Consider the following 21917-nt stretch of genomic DNA (forward strand, 5'->3'; position numbering starts at 1 on the left):
AGTTTCCGAAGGGGGCACCCCGAAATGACAAGAAAAATTACTGCGATTTCCATAAAAATTACGGACACGACACCCTGGATTGTGTCGTAGCCCGAAAAGTACTTATTGAAAAGTATAAAAATGGAGAGGTGAAGAATGTCGACCTGTGACCACCGCCCCAGAAAAAGGAATTTAACAACAGAACCCGAGGAAATCCCTCCCCAAAAAGGGGAAGGGCAAAGGAGGACGATAACGACGTCCCCCGAGCAAAACCCCGAATCGACTATATCATGGGAGGTTCAAAATTTTGCAGGGATAGCGTAAATTCCATTAAAGCGCACCAGCGTCAACTCAAAGGTACACCGAGGTCATTTGGATGCCGAAAGGCAGAAGATACCACAATCTCATTCAATGAGGACGATACCAAAAGGCTATACGGGCCCCATGACGACGCTTTGATCATCGATCTCGAAGTGGGTAACTGCGTAGTAGCTAGAATCTTGGTTGACGGAGGAAGCTCCGTAGATGTTATATTCAAAACCACTTTGGATAGAATGAACATCGAGGAGGCTGAGATCGAGCACAAACCCAACCAGCTATCTGGGTTCAATGGGGAAGTAACACCCTCTCTAGGAATTATTGAACTCCCTGTGCGGGCTGGAGACATAAATAGGATGGTCGAATTCACCGTTCTCGACTGCCCGTCCCCGTTCAACGCTATCCTAGGGAGACCTTGGATACATGCGATGAGGGCAGTACCGTCAACCTACCACCTATGCGTACGATTTCTGACTCCCAGCGGGATACAAGAAATCAGGGGGAGCCAAGAGGCATCCCGAATTTGTTACATGAATAATCATAAAAAAATCATCGAAAAACACCAGCCAAAAGAAAACATTTCAGAGGACCCATCTAGCGAAGAAACCAGCGAAGGCCAATAGCAATCAATGGCCATCGGAAACGAGATCGTCTGTCCGCCTCCGATGGAAAGTTCAGAGGAAAAAGATGAGCCCGACACAGAATCGATAACACAGATTCAGATAGACGGAACTGACCCCGAGAGATGCGTAGGCATCGGGGCCAAGTTGAAAGGAAGCGTACGCCGGGAACTGATAATGTTCCTGAAGAAAAACAAAAAGACGTTTTCGTGGACAACAGAGAACATGCCAGGCATAGACCTCGAGATCGCCGTGCACCAACTCAACGTCGATCCCAGTTATAAGCCCGTAAAACAAAAGCGTAGGAAACTCGGTCCAGAGAGGGCTAAAGTGGTCAACGAAGAAGTAGATCGCCTCTTAAAAATCCGGTTTAATACGCGAAGTAAAATACCCCGATTGGCTCGCCAATACCGTCGTCGTCAAGAAAAAGAACAGTAAGTGGCGCGTATGCGTCGACTATACCGACCTTAATAAAGCGTGTCCTAAAGACAGCTTTCCCCTACCACACATAGAGCGCTTGGTGGAAGCCACCGCCGGTCACAAAATCCTGTCATTCATGGATGCATTCTCAGGATACAATCAAATCATGATGCATCCCAATGATCAGGAAAAAACCGCTTTCACAACCGACAGGGGTATCTATTGCTATAAGGTGATGCCCTTCGGGCTCAAAAACGCAGGAGCCACATATCAACGCCTAGAGAACAAAATGTTCGCCGACAAGATAGGGACAACGATGGAAGTTTACATCGACGACATGTTAGTAAAATCACTACGAGAAACGGACCATGTCTCACATTTAGAGGAGTGCTTCAAGGTCCTGAACAGTTACCAAATGAAGCTAAACCCGTCTAAATGTACCTTCGGGGTATCTTCTGGAAAGTTCCTCGGGTACATGGTAACCCAGAGGGGGATTGAAGCCAACCCAGACCAAATACAAGCACTCCGAAATCTACCATCTCCTAGAAACAAAAGAGAAATCCAGAGACTACCAGGACGCGTGGCAGCCCTTAGCCGATTCATCTCCCGATCAACCGATAAGTGCTTACCTTTCTATAAGCTCCTGAGAGGAAATAAGAAGTTTGAATGGACAGAAAAGTGCGAAGAAGCATTTGAGCAACTAAAACAATACCTGTCCAAACCTCCGATCCTAGCCAAGCCCGAAGTGGGAGAACCGCTCTACCTATATGTAGCCGTATCGCACACCGGGGTCAGCGGAGTCTTTATCAGAGAAGAACGAGGAGACCAAAAACCAGTGTTTTACATAAGTAGATCACTCGTTGATGCAGAGACGAGATACCCAGCAATGGAAAAATTAGCTCTGGCCGTCATCACAGCAGCCCGAAAGCTACGACCGTACTTCTAATCACACTCAATAGTAGTAATGACCACTCAACCTTTGCGTTCATTCCTCCACAGCCCCAACCAATCGGGGAGATTAACCAAATGGGCCGTCGAATTAAGCGAATATGATATCGAATATCGTATCAGAACATGCGCAAAGTCACAAGTTCTAGCCGATTTCCTTATCGAGCTCCCCGCAAATGAAAGCGAGACCACAACAAGCGCTGGAAATTGGACCCTCAAAGTCGATGGTTCCTCCATAAAGCAAGGGGCCGGGATTGGGATGTTGTCAATGGTGCCCACAAGAAGAGTAGTAGTATCTATTTATGTACATTTGATGTCATATAGTCTTACGAAGACTCTTGCTTGTAATTGCTTATTCATTATTAATAAAGTTGAAACGTTCATTCAATCTTCCTTGTCTGAAGCTTTATGATAAAACCATATTCTTTTAGTCCATAAACAAACTTAACAACTTACGAAGAGACAAATGTAGATTTGCATGAACAAACTCTTCGTAGTTTGCTTAAAACGATATATTCGCAATCTTAGGGTCAAAGGACTATTGACCTCAGTATGATTGTTAGAAGAATCTATGATGTCTGGTTATGAGGCATTGAGAGTTGGGGACTCTATAGTTCTTCTAGGTATCTTCCAAAGGTACTGAATTGACCAGTGCACTTCTAGAGACAATATAAGAACAAACCATTTAACCTCTTATGTCTCGAAGTCACTATGTATGAATTGCATCATGCTTACCTTAATCCTGAAATGAGACATGCCATTTCACACCTTAGTATTCTCATTTGAGAAAGTCAGAGTTCGGACTCACTATGTCATTCCGAACAGGGCCTATTGGTGAAATACTAAGTTGTGAGTATGTCATGAGTAACTTTGTGAAGTTCTCATAGATATGGAATTCATGTACAAGATTGCTGAAATGCAATGTATGTCACCTCATGCTTTGTTCCTTGGAGTGTGAATAAATGAACTGGCCAGTGTCCAAATTGAGTCCTGACTCTTTTGGATGAAACAATGTGACTTGTTAGCTCCTCGTCAATACATTGTTTATAACTTATTCACAAGCGACAAAGGAGTTGAGGAAATAACAGCTAGAAGGGTAAAATGGTAATTTAGTAAATCCCGACTAGCTGATGACATTCATGAAGGGTAGCATAGATAATATTCAGTGGATCCGCTCATTATAATTAGGTGAATTCTTGAGTAGAAAATAAATTCATTTGAACCGAGAGATTTTCAGTGTCAGCTCTTTAGTGGAGTCAGTTGGCATTAAGCTAAACTTGGAAAAGGTTTGTGAACTTTTGAGTCCAAGTGTTTAGCTAAAGCTTTGTTCATTTGGGTCCATGAGGTCACTGTCACGAATCACATCGATAGGAATAGTTAAACTGGAAGCTAAGTCAAAACAAGAACGAAAATTGTCGAAATGGTATTTTTGTCTTTTGAGACATATGGATGAAATGGATGTCAATAAATTTTGACAAGTTCATTTGATGACTTAATGTCACTCGGCCATAATATGATTAATTGGGCCTTGTGAATTAATTTCATTTCATAAGAATTTTATTGAAAATTCTAAATGGGCTTTTTCTTATGTTGTCATGAACAAGTGAAGAAAATTCTAGAAGCCTTTTCTAGAAGCCATAGGCGCCCAACACTACCCAAAGAGAAAGGGAAATTATTTTGTGCATAAATGTATTTAGATACTTGCCAAAAGAAAAAGAGGAAACAAATTTGCATATTAGATGCACAAGGGAATCGGCCAATAGAGTAATAGGCAAGCCAAGGAACAAAAAAGGAAACAAATCCTAGCCTTCTAGAAGGCTGCCTTGGGCGCCCAAAAGGAATGAGAAATAAGGGTTATTTTGCTCATGAATATGTGATATTCTATAGAAGAGGAAACTACCTTATTGAAGGTGAGACCTCTCCTATAAATAGGAGCCTCATTCCTCACTTTTCATTCATGCAAAGTTTTAGAGATTGAGAGCTTCTCTCTCTAGACTTGGCCGCCCCTTCCTCTCTCTCTTTCTAGTTTATATTTTCGATTTTTCTTGTCTTGGCACCTAGGTCCTCACTCGACCTAGTGTTTAGCTCTGCGACTTCGAGACTCGTTCTCAAGTCGTAGTGTTTAAAAGTGCCCACTCACTGATTCCTTCTTTTCGAGTGATTTAGTGATAGAAACTTTCGTGGTTGCTCGAGGTGCCGAGGAAAGAAAGAGAGACGTGCTGCGAGGGGAGACGAGCGTTGCAACTTTCTAAAAGCTTCTACAAGGTTCAAGCTTCAAGAAAGGTTAGTAACTTTAATAGCTCATATTAGTTTTTATTTACATGTACATGCTCTTGTCTAGGTTAGTAAAAACTAGTTTTACTTAAAAAGAAAATTTTTAAAATTCCGCCGCTTAACGAAGCGTTAAACTTTTTCTTAAACCCTAGATCGATTCCAACAAATGGTATCAGAGCTATGGTCAAAGGAATGCATGTGCATGTTTTTAAATTATGAGCTTGAAAATCGTTTTCGAAAGTTTACTAATTTTGTGACAAGTTAGAATTGTAATCTTAGATTTTTTTTAATTTATTGCTCATGCCTTTAAATTAAAAACCATGTTGATTTTCTATGAGTTTGGGATGATGTTAAAACACATTAGAATCAGTTCTAAAAGTTTTTAATTTTTTATATTGAAAAACATGTTTTAAAGGTTTGAGAATTTTCGAGTAAAATTTTGTGACTAGTTTTGTTATCTTGCTAGTTTCTTATTTTTACTTGAATCGTTTTATGCATGTTGTTATTTCTTTTATGCCTTGTTATTACCTTGCTTATAAAACACAAATAAAAGCTTTAAACAACATCTTAAAACGTTCTGTTACACTTGATTCTTTTTCGCACCTAAGTAGGACCAAGCTTTAATTTATTTCTTTTTCTTCGAGCTGGAGTAAACCCGAATTAAAAGTGGCATAACTCTCTTCTCAGAAATCTAAATTTAATGATTCTTGAATCAAATTAAAGCTCTGTCTGTCCTCTGTCCAATGCCACCGGTTTCGGCTCAAAAGGACACCGGAGTCGCCAGATATGGCGATTTTACTCCGAGGTGCGCGGCTGTCTGAAACTCCAGTTTTTAGAAATCCGGATTTTCAAACCCCACTACCATGAGTTATAGAACTCTAATGAGAAAATTTTCTTGAGCAAAAATGTTTTTCATATGATTATAAACATGATGTGTAAAGATTAAAAGTTTTGATTTTTTGAAAGATTAATTGAAATTGAATTTTTACAAAACTAGTTTGAATTTTGAAAAACCGTTTTCACTTTCAAAATATTTTGTCATCCAAATCAAATAAGTTTTCAAAATGTTTTCAAAACTATATCTATATCACATATGTTCAAAATCTATATGCTCTTGAAAATTTGAGTGGGAGGTCTCCTTGTAGACAAGCCGAAAAATAAAAGGATGTGTAATCTCAAACTTTCAAGTGTTCGAGTGAGTTGAAGTTCACACTTCCCTCATGCACTTTCCCAAAATAGAAAATAGGAAAAGATCGAGTATGTCCCTTGTGCCTTTATGCACTAATACTGCTCTGAACATGTCGATCTAGGATTCTCTTCTAGTTGTCCGCTCTGTCGCTCTCTAACTAGGAAATCTGTTTCCGAACTTATAAGAGTCGATGAACCAACTCCAAAAACTAAGTGGGAGGGTTATATTCGTTGTTTGTAACCCGCGATCCCCAACACTAGTGAAAGATGCAATAACGTGGGACTAAGAGCCGCTCTTGCGACCCTCACTTAAATGTGAGTACTCCAAGGCGTTATTGCTTCGATCATTGCTCAATGAGCTACGTCCGAGAGTGATGCAATGATGGCAAGGCCTCCCCTTGGGGGATTGTTTTTCAAAGCTGATCTTTTGAACTAAGTGGTTGGTTGCACGCTTAGGCTCAATCCCTAGTATCCTCCCTTGAGGCTCTGCGAAAGGATGTGAGTGATCAAACCAATTTACAAGGTGGCTAGTCAAAATAGATGTATTGACATCTTGGCTTAACATTAATGATGTGTCATTTACTTATAAATGGAGATTTTTTGCGGCCTTCTCTTGAGGGAGTAAATTATCGTTTGGTTTATAACACCTTTGGATTTTACAAAAGTCTTAATGAAACTTAAATCCTAAACCAAAGACTAATCATAAACTTGTTTCAACTTTTATAGGCAATATGTCTCTCAACCCTCTCTCTACAATTCTTTCCTCGAATAAACTCGAAGGCGACAATTACGTCGACTGGAAACGTAACCTCGACATAGTCCTTACTGTCGACAAGCACAAATGGGTTCTCACCACCCCCTGTCCTCAAACGAATGATGATTCGACGCAAGAGGAGAAAGACGTCCTGGCGGCCTGGCTTCGATCCGATGAGATTGCGAGATGCTATATTTTGGCATCGATGAACAATGTGTTGCAACAACAACATCGTGATTACGAAACTGCCACCGATATGCTCTACAATCTCCATGAGATGTTTGGAGGGCAAGGACGTCAAGCTAAGCAACAAGCGGTCCGACAATTCATGAACTGTCGTATGAAGGCTGGAACTCCCGTTAGAGATCATATGATGCTGATCATTAGCTATCTCAACGAGATGGAGATTCTTGGATCTGAGATTGATGGGGAAACTAAAATAGATATGATCTTGGAAACTCTCCCCGAAACCTTTGATACCTTCAAGTTGAATTATTCCATGAACAAGCTGGAGTACACTGTTACCGAGCTCATGAAGGAACTTCAAACCGCTGAGGCACTCACTAAGAAAAAGAGGGCTCAAGGAGAAGTACATGCTACTACCTCCACCTCTGGATCTAAGAAGAGACCTCGCAATGCCGAGAAGAAGAACCAACCTAAGGTTCACACGAAGAAGAAGGCGCCAAAGGCTCCAAAGGTGGACAAGTCTAACGACAAGTGCCACCACTGCAACGAGCCTGGTCACTGGCGTAGGAACTGTCCTGCCTACCTCAAAACCAAAGCAAAAGGTATTGTACTTGTTACTGAAGCCTGTTTAGTACCTGATAATGTATCATCGTGGATTATTGACTCCGCTGCTACTAACCATATTTGCTGCTCCTTGACTGGTTTTAGGAAAAGCAAAAGCTTAGAGGATGGCGACTTCTGCTTCAAGTGGGGTGATGAGAGCGTGGTGTCTGCGAAGGCTGTGGGATCCGTGACGCTATCTTTTGAAGATCGAACTTTAAATTTGAATAATGTTTATTATGTTCCTTCCTTTGGGAAAAACCTAGTATCTGTTGCTCAACTTTTCGAGCAAGATTATTATTTATAGTTTATAAAGAATGGAATTCGCATTTCTTGTTCTAATTCTTTCGTCACTGATGCATGTATGAAGAATGGTCTTTTTTACATCTATCCCACTCAACCTTCTCTTTTAGACACCGAAATAGATAACGATCTAATTAGGGAGCCAAAGAGGATCAAACTTTCTGAATCCTCCGATCTAACAAAATCAACATACCTCTGGCACTTAAGACTTGGTCATATCAGTCTAGATAGGATTAAGAGACTTGTGAGGGATGGTCCACTCCAAGCCTCTGCAATAGGTTCACTACCTACTTGTGAATCCTGCATAGAAGGAAAAATGACTAAGCGACCTTTCTCCGATAAGGGTCGAAGAGCCACTGAGTTGGTGGAACTAATACATTCTGATGTATGTGGTCCGCTCAACCAACAGGCACGTGGAGGATACGAATACTTCGTTACCTTCACTGATGATTACTCAAGATATGGGTTTGTCTATTTGCTTAAACACAAATCCGAGACCTTTAACGTATTTAAGGTCTTTAGGGCTTTAGTGGAAAAGCAAACTGGCAAAGTGATCAAACCCTTCGATCTGATCGAGGTGGTGAGTATATGTTTGGAGAGTTCGATGACTTTCTTAAAGAAGAAGGTATCGCTTCTCAGCTTACCGCACCTGGCACACCTCAACAAAACGGAGTGTCAGAGAGAAGAAACCGAACTCTTATGGAGATGGTTAGATCGATGATGAGTTACTCATCACTCACGCTTTCCTTTTGGGGATATGCCCTCGAAACAGTCGCCTACATTCTGAACCAAGTTCCGTCCAAAACGGTTCCTGGTACTCCTTATGAACGATGGACTGGCCGTAAAGTGAATCTTGGCCGCATCCGAATTTGGGGTTGCCCTGCACACGTGCTGAGGCAAAAGACTAGCAAGTTGGCTAGTAGGTCAGAATTGTGCCTGTTTGTAGGATATCCAAAGGAAACCAAAGGTTTTACTTTCTATAGTCCCGAGGACGATAAGACTTTCGTTAGCACGAATGCTCGTTTCCTTGAGGAGGACTTTATGAAGGATGCAAAACCTAGAAGCAAAATTGTGCTTGAAGAAAAGTTGGGTGAGGAAGCTTCTACCTCATCTGTAAGAACTGTTCTTACCCCAACTGAAACACAACCTAACTCATCAGAATCTCGTCAAGTAGTACTTAGACGTAGTGGGAGGGCTACTCAAAAGCCTGACAGGTACATGTCTTATGGAGACTCTCTTGTAGCCGTCTCCGACATGGATGACCCTGTTTCCTATAGCCAAGCGATGGCTTGTTCTGAATCAAACCTTTGGCTTGACGCCATGAAAGTTGAAATGCACTCGATGTATGTCAACAAAGTCTGGAAACTTGTAGACCTTCCTGAAGGGATTAAACCCGTAGGGTGTAAGTGGATATACAAGAAGAAAATGGGTCCTGATGGGAACGTCGAGACGTTCAAAGCACAACTTGTGGCAAAGGGTTATACCCAACAAGAAGGGATTGACTATGAAGAAACCTTCTCGCCAGTCGCGATGCTTAAATCCATCCGCATACTCCTATCCATAGCTGCAGCTCTCGACTATGAGATCTGGCAAATGGATGTCAAGACAGCCTTTCTGAATGGCAATCTTGACGAGCGCATTTACATGGCTCAACCAGACGGTTTCGTGGATAAAGGTCAAGAGACCAAGGTTTGTGAGTTGCTTAAATCCATTTATGGACTAAAGCAAGCATCTAGGTCATGGAATATTAGATTCGATGAAACTGTAAAGAGCTTCGGCTTTGAACACTCAATAGATGAGCCTTGTGTTTACAAGTTAATACACGAAGGCAAAGTTGTGTTTCTAGTACTATATGTCGATGATATACTACTCATTGGTAATGACGTGGGTAAGTTATCTGAGGTTAAGGTCTGGCTAGCAAAGCAATTCGATATGAAGGATCTAGGAGAAGCCGCGTACATTCTGGGGATCCAAATCTTTCGAGATAGGAAAAACCGGACCCTGTCGCTCTCTCAAGCATCTTATATTGATAAGGTGATGGATCGCTTCTCGATGCAAGACTGCAAGAGGGGTCAAACACCCTTTAGGCATGGAGTTTCACTCTCTAAGGACCAGTCTCCCAAGACTGCACAAGAGATTGAAGACATGAGGAAAATTCCTTACGCCTCTGCCGTAGGAAGCCTTATGTATGCTATGCTTTGCACTAGACCTGACATCTGTTTCGCTGTTGGCGTAGTTAGCCGTTTCCAATCCAACCCTGGACCCGAGCACTGGATTGCTGTTAAGCATGTTCTTAAGTATCTTCGAAGAACTAGGAACTTGATGCTTACATACTCAGGTACTGACCTGACTATGACGGGATATACCGACTCCGATTTTCAAGCGGATAAGGATTCCAGGAAATCCACTTCGGGATCTGTGTTCATCCTTAATGGTGGAGCTGTTGTGTGGAGAAGTATTAAGCAATCTTGCATTGCTGACTCCACAATGGAAGCAGAATATGTGGCTGCTTGTGAAGCATCCAAAGAGGCTGTATGGCTTAGAAAATTCCTTAAGTATTTGGAAGTTGTTCCAAACGTCGACGAGCCCATGACCCTTTATTGTGATAATAGTGGGGCTGTCGCAAACTCAAAGGAACCTAGAAGCCATAAGCGCTCTAAGCATATTGAGAGGAAATACCATTTGATTCGAGAGATCGCGCAGCGCGGAGACGTGGAGGTGAAGTAGATCTCTGGCAGATCCATTCACCAAGGCCCTAGCGAACAAGGTCTTCGACCAACATCGTGAGGGATTAGGCATGTAGGACTACTCACATCTTCTTTGAGTCAAGTGGGAGTTTGTTGTCAATGGTGCCCACAAGAAGAGTAGTAGTATCTATTTATGTAAATTTGATGTCATATAGTCTTACGAAGACTCTTGCTTGTAATTGCTTATTCATTATTAATAAAGTTGAAACGTTCATTCAATCTTCCTTGTCTGAAGCTTTATGATAAAACCATAGTCTTTTAGTCCATAAACAAACTTAACAACTTACGAAGAGACAAATGTAGATTTGCATGAACAAACTCTTCGTAGTTTGCTTAAAACGATATATTCGCAATCTTAGGGTCAAAGGACTATTGACCTCAGTATGATTGTTAGAAGAATCTATGATGTCTGGTTATGAGGCATTGAGAGTTGGGGACTCTATAGTTCTTCTAGGTATCTTCCAAAGGTACTGAATTGACCAGTGCACTTCTAGAGACAATATAAGAACAAACCATTTAACCTCTTATGTCTCGAAGTCACTATGTATGAATTGCATCATGCTTACCTTAATCCTGAAATGAGACATGCCATTTCACACCTTAGTATTCTCATTTGAGAAAGTCAGAGTTCGGACTCACTATGTCATTCCGAACAGGGCCTATTGGTGAAATACTAAGTTGTGAGTATGTCATGAGTAACTTTGTGAAGTTCTCATAGATATGGAATTCATGTACAAGATTGCTGAAATGCAATGTATGTCACCTCATGCTTTGTTCCTTGGAGTGTGAATAAATGAACTGGCCAGTGTCCAAATTGAGTCCTGACTCTTTTGGATGAAACAATGTGACTTGTTAGCTCCTCGTCAATACATTGTTTATAACTTATTCACAAGCGACAAAGGAGTTGAGGAAATAACAGCTAGAAGGGTAAAATGGTAATTTAGTAAATCCCGACTAGCTGATGACATTCATGAAGGGTAGCATAGATAATATTCAGTGGATCCGCTCATTATAATTAGGTGAATTCTTGAGTAGAAAATAAATTCATTTGAACCGAGAGATTTTCAGTGTCAGCTCTTTAGTGGAGTCAGTTGGCATTAAGCTAAACTTGGAAAAGGTTTGTGAACTTTTGAGTCCAAGTGTTTAGCTAAAGCTTTGTTCATTTGGGTCCATGAGGTCACTGTCACGAATCACATCGATAGGAATAGTTAAACTGGAAGCTAAGTCAAAACAAGAACGAAAATTGTCGAAAGGGTATTTTTGTCTTTTGAGACATATGGATGAAATGGATGTCAATAAATTTTGACAAGTTCATTTGATGACTTAATGTCACTCGGCCATAATATGATTAATTGGGCCTTGTGAATTAATTTCATTTCATAAGAATTTTATTGAAAATTCTAAATGGGCTTTTTCTTATGTTGTCATGAACAAGTGAAGAAAATTCTAGAAGCCTTTTCTAGAAGCCATAGGCGCCCAACACTACCCAAAGAGAAAGGGAAATTATTTTGTGCATAAATGTATTTAGATACTTGCCAAAAGAAAAAGAGGAAACAAATTTGCATATTAGATGCACAAGGGAATCGGCCAAGAGAGTAATAGGCAAGCCAATGAACAAAAAAGGAAACAAATCCTAGCCTTCTAGAAGGCTGCCTTGGGCGCCCAAAAGGAATGAGAAATAAGGGTTATTTTGCTCATGAATATGTGATATTCTATAGAAGAGGAAACTACCTTATTGAAGGTGAGACCTCTCCTATAAATAGGAGCCTCATTCCTCACTTTTCATTCATGCAAAGTTTTAGAGATTGAGAGCTTCTCTCTCTAGACTTGGCCGCCCCTTCCTCTCTCTCTTTCTAGTTTATATTTTCGATTTTTCTTGTCTTGGCACCTAGGTCCTCACTCGACCTAGTGTTTAGCTCTGCGACTTCGAGACTCGTTCTCAAGTCGTAGTGTTTAAAAGTGCCCACTCACTGATTCCTTCTTTTCGAGTGATTTAGTGATAGAAACTTTCGTGGTTGCTCGAGGTGCCGAGGAAAGAAAGAGAGACGTGCTGCGAGGGGAGACGAGCGTTGCAACTTTCCAAAAGCTTCTACAAGGTTCAAGCTTCAAGAAAGGTTAGTAACTTTAATAGCTCATATTAGTTTTTATTTACATGTACATGCTCTTGTCTAGGTTAGTAAAAACTAGTTTTACTTAAAAAGAAAATTTTTAAAATTCCGCCGCTTAACGAAGCGTTAAACTTTTTCTTAAACCCTAGATCGATTCCAACATGGGATACATCTGGTATCGCCACATGGAGAAGTGATTGAACAATCCTTCCGCCTGGATTTCACCGCCTCAAACAATAAAGCCGAATACGAGGCACTAATCACAGGATTACGCCTCGCAAAAGCTGTGGGAGCAAAATTCATATCCGCCTTTTGTGATTCGCAGCTCGTCGCAAATCAAATCAGCGGAGAATTCGAAACAAGAGACGAGCGTATGGAGGCATACACGCAATTAGTAAATGAAATGACAAATCAATTCGAAAAATTCGAGTTAACCCGCATCCCTAGAGGAGAAAACACCACCGCTGACGCCCTCGCCGCCTTAGCTTCAACGTCAGATCCGACGATAAGCCGAATCATACCGGTCGAGGCAATCAAACAATCTTCTATCACAACCAAAAGCGCAAGCATAATGGTAATAATAGAAGAGGGGGACTGGAGAAGGGATATAATCAGATATATCTCAGAAGGCCATACCCCGACAGATAAGCAATTGCGTCGAAAGCTAATTAGCCAAAGCGCAAGATTCTCCATAATAGACAGAGTGCTTTTCAAAAGAAGTTTCTCCGGAATATACTTACGATGTATAGGAAAAGAAGAATACAAACGCATCCTTTCCGTAATACACGAAGGAGAATATGGGAACCACGCGGACGGAAGAGCCCTAGCGGTTACAATAAAAAATCAAGGGTATTTTTGGCCAACCATGGTCGCCGACTGTGAACAACACTCACGGAAATGTGACCAATGCCAATAGCACGAATCAAGCAACCAGCCAAGGAACTATCTTCCATATCTGCCCCATATCCCTTCCTGAAATGGTCCATGGATATCGTAGGCCCCCTAGCCAAAGCACCAGGAGGGCTGAAATTCCTCCTTATCACAACAGATTATTTTTCCAAATGGGTTGAAGCCGAAGCATTCGTCTCAATAAGGGACGTGGACGTACAAAATTTCATTTGGAAAAATATAATCTGTCGACATGGAGCGCCACAAGAGATAATCACTGATAACGGCGCACAATTCATATCGAAAGAGTTCCGACGATTCTGTGCAGCAGAAGGAATCACTTTACTATTCTCGACGCCCCGATACCCACAAGGGAACGGACACGCTGAGGCTACCAACAAAACAATCGTTAGTAACCTGAAAAAGAAACTACTAGCCAAAAAAGGGCGATGGGCCGACGAACTCCCCGGAGTACTGTGGGCCTACCGCTCGAGTCCACGAAGGCCTACCGGGGAAACCCCATATTCTCTGGTCTACGGGGTCGAAGCAATATTGCCCATTGAACACGAAATTCAAACAATTCGCACCATATACGCGAACGATCACAAAGAAACTAACAATAAAATGCTATGCGACTCCCTCGACTTGACGGACGAAAGAAGAAACCGAGCTTTGACGCGCATGAATTTATACCAACGATCAATCGCCCGATACTACAATAAAGGAGTCAACTTCCGAGAATTTAACACTGGAGATCTCGTGTTGAGAAAAGTGTATCAGAACAGGGCCGAAGAAAACACCGGAAAATTGGGAGCAAACTGGGAAGGACCATACCGAGTCTCAGGAATCCCACGAACAGGCGTCTACAAGCTTGAAACGCTCGACGGTATCCCAGTGCTCAGATATTGGAATATCATGAACCTAAAAAAATATTACTGTTAAAAGTAATATCATAACAATCGAACTACGTAACGGCTTGATCCCAAACATGGGTACGTAGGCAGCCTTAAAGCAAGGTTCAGCCCCCACCTCACATAAACAAGAAAAACTTGGAACAAGCAAGTTCGATCCGATCAATTTGCCAAACACGGCGGATTCGACTTACAACCGCAACTGAACATGCCCAAGGTTTGTTCGTGCGCTGTGTACGATAAACCACCATAAACCCGACTCCAGAGCTAAGGCTTAGAGCTTCGGTTCGGAAAAACATATCGTGTATAAGGCATGATTCGGAGGTATGCCATATACATAATCCCGATACGATTAGGGGTTCGACTGACGATGGCCGACACACATCACGCAAATAAGTCAAACGAGTAAATGCCACCATAAATCAGCATGTTCGTTCAAACACGCAAACCTTAAGGTATCGATGAAGGGTAATTGTGCATTATCTATCGAAATACGAAATATGCATCTGTGACATTTAACGAATTCATAGAATATGTTCGACACAAATAAAAAGAATAATGACAATAAAATGAAAGGAGTTCGATAAACTTGCCCAAACATTGGGCCAAAAATAAATACGCCCTCACAGGGGCCCAAAAGATCAAACAATTTATTCCTACTTCAAACTTAAAAAGAAAAAAAAATTTGGGCGAGGCGAGGCAGATCTAGGCCGACTTGTCCTTAGCAAGCTCGGCCTCCTTCGAGTTCTCCCCGGCCTCATCGATCAACGCAACCATGGCCTCCGAGCTATCGAGCATCGAGCCGAACTGATTCGCGACCTCGGAAGTCTCAGGCGCAGGTGCATCGGGAGGCGACCGATCGTCATAAGGAGTGAACTCGAGATCTTCGGCCCCAGCAAGAGAAGGCAGGGGCACGATGTCGAGCTCAGCTTGAAGCTTTTCCAGCTCGTCCTTGGCCTCTTGCAGCTCGGCAGGAGCGTCAGCAATCTCCTTGTTGACGACCTCCTGAAAGATCGACGACGCAGCCTTGGCCTGATCGAGATTCCGGAGGATGGTCATCCTCTTCCTCCCGGCCGTGACGAACTGGCGGTAGGCCACCAGCGCCCCCTTGTACTTCACCCCGGCGGCTTTCCTGCCCGAGCGAATACCGTCGTCCTTAGCCGAACGGTAAGCACGGTACAAGGAGCGGTTCCCCGCCTTCTCCTTCGCCAGCTCGGCCTTCACCCGGTCCAATTCGGATCCAAGGTTGCGGTGGGAAGCCTCGGCCAGGTCGAGCTCCTTCTTCAGATCGACCCGCGTCCTCTCGGAGTCTTGAAGACAATCTTCAAGATCCTTCACGCGACGAGCATACGTCTCCGCCTCGGCAATTAGGTGGTCCATTTGACCGAGAGAACCCTGGCACTTCGCAAGCTCATCCTCCGAGGCCTTCAGCTTAGTCCGTAACTCCTGGTTCGCGAGGGAGAGGCGGTCGTACATCACCTCGTAGCCGAGGAAGCCCTTGTTCAGCTCGGCCATGAACTGCAACAGGGAGAGTTAGCCTTGAGAAAGTAAAATGGAAGCCTAAAAAAAAAAGAGAATCAAAACTTACTCGAGAGCCCGCCGCGCTGACGAAGCGATAGTAGCTCGCCCCGTGCATCCTTGAGACCATCGGGAGCCGGTACTCAGGGAAGTTGAATTGGCGCATGAGACACACCGCCGCCACCGGGTCATCGCAGACCGGCTTGTCAAGATTCCAGTTAAACGCCAGCTTGCAGGAGCCTGGCGGAGACCCCTGCGGCTGACCAGAACCCTTCACGGCCTTCCCGCGATCATCAGCCCGTCCCCTCTTCGGGTCATTCTACTAAACGCCTTCTACCTCTTTCCTCTTAGCTTGAGAGGACGGAGCCGATGTGGACTTGACCGCGGCTGCCGAAGCCTTCGCGACCTCGGCGGACGTAGCTTTGATGACCCCGGCAGAAGGGGTCTCGGCGGCTTTGGCGGCCTTGGCAGTCTTGGCGACCTCAGGCTCGCCGTCGAGCTTGATGAGCAGTGTGGCCGGGGGAACCACCACTGAGAGCTCCTGAAAGCCGGAAGTAGGAGCCAGCGCTGTCGGAGCGGACTGGTTGGTCTTCTCGGTGGATCCGGATGAGGTTCCAGCATCACTGGCCGCCCTAAGGGCCTTCTTCTTGGCCCGCCAGTCCACGTCTTCGTTATTCATCTCGGACGAGGAGGAGAGATCGTCTGAAGAGTCGCCTAAGGAAAAATAAATTAAGTGATAAATAATACTAAAAATTGCGAAACAAGGTAAAATTCGGAAATAAAGATCAACCTGAAGGAGCAGCGGGCCAAAGATCGGCTGCTACGAACCGAGCTTCGGAGAAGGACTTCCAAGAAACCTCACAAGCGCGCAGCTTCTGGACTTTGAGATCAAACGTGTCCGACGGGAACACAACGATCTTCTCTGCAAAAACAAAAACAAGAAAACATTAGGTCGCTCTAGACATGTACTAAACAGTTCGCAGATCGCCAAAACCCCCCCTAATTACCACAGTCCGTCTTCCACGGGACGGACAAACAGTTCTTCTCCACCTCGACTGTCTTGTACACTGACTTCGAAATAGAAGTATTTCGAACCCCAGTTCTTGTCCTTGCCAGGAAGGTCGGTAACTATGCCTTGACGAGGTCGGTTCGCCAAGTAGAAACACACCGGGTGGTGCTTTGAGTTGCGCTTCGTGACCAATAGACGACCGAGGTCGTTAACGTCTAGAGAGACCCCAGCCTCTTTTGACAGCAGCAACAGCGCCATCACTTGGCGAACAAAGTTTGGACACATCTGGGCGAACGAAAGTTCCAGACGGTCGCAAAACTCGATGAGTAGTCGGGGGATAGGGAAGCGCAGTCCGCACTCTTCGAAAAATACCTGGTGCGCACAAACGTATACAGGGATAATTTGATCGGCGGACTGACCTCCAACCTTCACCTTGAGCCCATCGGGAAAGTTGTATCGCTCCCCCATATCGGCGAGGTTGCGCTTCGTCAACGACGACGGCGATGACAACTCAATGTTGGGATCATCGCTCTTCTTGTCGGGATTCGACATTTGACTTTGAAGGATTGGGTAAAGAACAAGAGCCTGGGATAAAAATCAACTAAACCTAGTACCCGCTAAAATAACAGAAGGGAAAGTAATCTCAAGAATTTTCACAGCCAGAAACGGCGAAAGCAAAGAAATTTTCAAGAAACGCAGAAGAAAATGAAGAAGAAAAAGAAGGAGAGAGTTGCGATATTTACCTCTGGGATTTGAATGAATCGATATTAATGAAAGAAATCGAAAGGTCACAGCTTTATTTAAGCGTCAAATCGACGGTTGAGAATCCCGAGGAAATCGCTATAATTAAAAAAAATCTTTTGAAATATCGAGGCTTGGACGTGACGACACGTGTCCTTGGCACCTGCTCAAAAGCAACCAAGAGGTAGAAATACCCGAATATTTCGTCGGATTTTAACCAGATTCTGAAAAAATCTCGGTTCGACAAAGTATATTCTATATTATCTCATAATATAGAAGATACTGGGGGACTGATTGTGGGAGTGAATATCTCTCCTTTCCACCAGGCGAATTGGACCAACCAGGCCCAAAGCAAGTTCGGCCCAAAGGAGAAGATAATCGTTAGTTCGGCCCAAAGCCCAGTTCGGCCTAATAAACCTAGGCACGGATGAGATCGGCCCAAGACAATATTTCGAAGAACCCCAACTCGACCCGGGCCCACAAGCATTCCTAGACGGTCCCGCCAAGAAATTTGAACGATGAATCATCTAAGAAACAGTCAAATCGCCTAAAGAATGGGGATGTACGCGAGAATAAAGGATGAAAGATCGGTTCTGCTCATACACGTGTGCCGATCTGAAGAAACAGGAGGATCGGCGAGCTGGCTATAAAAGCTCAATCCATTTTCATTTTACGCCACTGATTTTTCTGGGAAAATTGTGATATATTCTTCTTCTCTCGAGTTTTCTGGCTTATTCTAAAATAATTTCCTGTTCTTGTAAGGTTTACATTCGATAATCAATAAAAGGAATTTCCTTTCGCTCTATCTATATTTTTATTCGTAATATCTATTAATCTCTTTCGGATTTCGGTTCAATCTTCATAATCGGATTCTGAGACCCTCAACTTATATAAATAAATATACGAGACAATTCGAAATAATCTCGTATAGATTGTTGGGACGAGAAATCGGCTCAACAGTAGTATCTTATGTAGCAATAAATAGTTTAGTACTTGGTGGCAGATAAAAATATTGCAACAAATGTCTCACGAAGAGCAGTTGGTTCCGAGCACGCATTCTCGAGAACTCCAAGTTGATTATATCTAAATGCCAACGAATCTAATAAAAGGGATAATGTAAATAAAGATGCCGAACGATAGGTGAAGCTTTTTGGTCTAAAAATGTGAATTGTCATGTTTCACTTGCTTCCTTGCTAATTTATAGTGATTGGGATCTAGTACGTGGGGAAAACCCCACGTCCCGTCAGTTGTTGAATAATTGCTCCCAAAATGTGTGTAGTGGATGGTTATTTTCTCGAGTGCTCGGAGTAACCGTCGAGGTGTGCATTTCGCTTAAGATTTTGTTTATTTACACGTGTTTTATTTATTTGACTAATGTTTGTCCTATCAGCTTCTCTTCTCTTCGAAACTTTGCTTGGTAGGGTTCATTCTTATCTTATTCACGGATCGTTCCTTATTTCATGTCCTTCAGGCCTATGTGACTCGAGCTCGATGTTGAATTCTTCTTGTTTTTGGAGCTTTCGAGCTCATATTAAGATTGTGCAATTTATATGAGTAACACTACCATTGTTTAAGTTTCTTGATCAAAATTAAGTTTTTTTTTTTCAACTAATTGAGAGGATGATATGTGATACTCGTTTGACGCTAGTTAGACTTTCCTAGACTGAATTTGTGTTGATGACGTGGTTCAAGAAAGTTCAAAAATGTTAGTGGGTTTCTTGGGTTAGATTTAATGATCGGGTTTTAATTTGTTTCAAAATCTCGATGAATGCAATTGTGTTGTATACTTTTTATTTTTGGTAATATATATTTTGTTTTTTGGGATATTGTTATTTGTTTGGGTTTTTTTTTTTTTTTTTGAGAGGTGTGGACAACTAGCGCACCAATCATGGATGCTTGTGTAAACGTTTCCAATTCTGATTTCAGGTTCAAAATGTTGAGTGAAATGCGTTAGCAACTTCTTCTTCCTTTTTTTTTATTTTTTTTTATTTTAATAGTTAATAAGGTTATTATAATTGTTACTGTTAATAAATTATTGTTGTTATCGACAATAAAATTAACTACAAGATTAACTATTATATTTGTACCATTAATAAAATTAATTATTTTTTTACTGATTATAGATAATAAGATTAATTATTGTTATTATTACCATTAATAAAATACTGTTGTTACCGATAATAAGATTAACTATTATTTTTATTACAGTTATTAATATTAACTATTATTTTTTATACCGTTAATGAAATTAACTATTAGATTAACTATTATTTATGTTACCGTTAACAAGTAATTATTATTAGAAAAATTACACGAACTAAGCCACTACAAACGTTGAAATTGCAATTTAACCAACGTTTGCTAAATGTTTAAAATATAGTCAGCGGTTATGACGTCGCAGTTTTTTTCCTTTTTTATTTTACCTGAATGCCCTTAGTTGTGGAAGTCAGAAGAGAAAAACATATTTGGAAATAAATCTTTAACATTCGTTGACTGGAAATGGTAAAAATCATATAATTATAGCAATAATTAATAAATTGGAAAGTTTTAATTTTCAACTTTCAACAATATTATAGTTTATCTCTATAATAATTTATATTGATATCACGTTTAAGACCACATTTAATACCCTATAATACCTTATATTGAAACAACGTTCAATTTTGTAGCAAAATCCCTATATTAATTATATCAACAATTGAAACCGGGAAATGCTTTACATCACTACTCACTACTTTGAATTACCCACTCAAGTGTTGAGACGTGGACAAATTTGTCCACGTGTCAACAGTTGAGTGGATAGTTCAAAGTAGTGAGTAGTACCAAATAGCATTGCTCATTGAAACCACATTCAGGAACAATTTATTTTCAAATTCTCTCTCTCTCTCTCTCTCTCTCTCTCTCTCAGCAATAGAACAAAACGTGGTTAAATCCTTCAGGGCTGTCGAAGAGGCGATGGGGATCGATAGCTTGTCGGAGTTGTTTCGTTCTTCTCGAGAGTTGAACAAATTAGAGTCTTCTTGATCAAGGTAATTAAACCCTCTATGAAGATGAAAATTTAGAGTTTCCTTTGTTGTGTGTGGCGGAGATTCAGAAAATTCATCGTGTGTAAACTGATTCAGAGTGTAATAGCAAACTTATTGATGGACCCTAATGTAAGTAATTATACTGCTTAATTTTCGTATACTTTGGTCTATTTTAATACTTCCATATGTTGTGTGTGGCGGAGATTCGTTGTGTGTTGGATGCTTTAGATTTATTTTAGTTTATTTCTCCTTTTTTGTAGTATTTTTTTTTTTAGGATTTAATCTTGACGCTTCTCAATCATCGCACAAGACGGAGGAGGCTGGAGTTCGTCGTGGCGTTATGTGTGGCGGAAGTTCGTTGTGGGTTGGGTGCTTCCGATTTATTTTAGCTTCTTTTCGTGTATTTATTGTACATTCTTGACATTATTTTGTATTTATCGTTGTTGTCTGTGTATTTAGTTTTTTTTTTTGTCAAAAATATATGATATATATATATATATATATATATATATATATATATATTTGTTTTTCATATTCAATAATTTATGTTTTTCAATATTCGTGTTCTCCTTCTGAAATATTCTGCATTCGATAAAGTTGAAAGAGATAAGTTTGGTAAATATAATAAAATAAAATTTACAAAAATAAAGTTAATATTTTATAAATTAACACACGTTAACTACGAACTAAATATTCAAAAAAACCTAAGAAAAATTAAAAAACAAAATACATAAACAGATAAAGAACATGCCTATCTAAAAAATCCAAGAAAAAAAATACAATATGAGATTAAAAAAATAAAAATAAAATATTTATTTTTGTTTATTTTCAAATTTTTTTGTCTAATAATTGTTTTCCACTTTTACACGTTTGATATCATGTGTATTGATATAATCAATATTTATTTTATTTTCTATATTATATTCGTAGATTACGTTTATTTATTGCATTTTAAATATTTCAATCTCAAGCACCTATAATAGAATTCTTAACTGACAAAGTTGACTTTTTAAATGAGTTGGCTGAAACGTTGGTTAGTGTTTAGTTTTCTTTATTCAAACTACACAAGGGTATATTCATTATTTTATATTCGTAAATTTCAGTAATTGTCTATATTGGAAAATTTAGCAATCGTTAGCTAGATCTTATAAATCATGTTTCAAATTGATTATGTTGCTAGTTTGCCCTTATTATTATTGTTACTATTAATAAGATTAACTATTGTTCTTTTTATCGTTAATAAGATTGATTATTGCTCTTGTTACCGTTAAAAAAATTAACTATAAGATTAACTATTGTTATTGTTACCGTCAATAAGATTAACTAATTTTTTGTTACTGTTAATAAGATAACTATTGTTCTTTTTATCTTCAATAAGA

The 21917-nt window shown here is 40.9% G+C and overlaps 1 protein-coding gene across 1 annotated transcript; it reads left to right on the forward strand.

Moving 5' to 3' along the window:
- Window positions 1-269: 269 nt before the first annotated feature.
- On the forward strand, window positions 270-920 carry LOC149404227 (uncharacterized). The gene has a single exon (XM_089607456.1). It carries the CDS (start codon window positions 270-272, stop codon window positions 918-920), a length of 651 nt encoding a protein of 216 aa, XP_089463582.1.
- Window positions 921-21917: the final 20997 nt, after the last annotated feature.

Source organism: Urtica dioica, chromosome 2 (genome assembly GCF_054948205.1).
Source record: "Urtica dioica subsp. dioica isolate 48M chromosome 2, U.dioica_male_clone48M_v1_H2, whole genome shotgun sequence".
NCBI classification, from domain to species: domain Eukaryota; kingdom Viridiplantae; phylum Streptophyta; class Magnoliopsida; order Rosales; family Urticaceae; genus Urtica; species Urtica dioica.

What these genes read in the sequence shown, in the direction of transcription:
- LOC149404227 (XM_089607456.1), top strand. Translation starts at nt 270, where the DNA reads ATGGGAGGTTCAAAATTTTGCAGGGATAGCGTAAATTCCATTAAAGCG.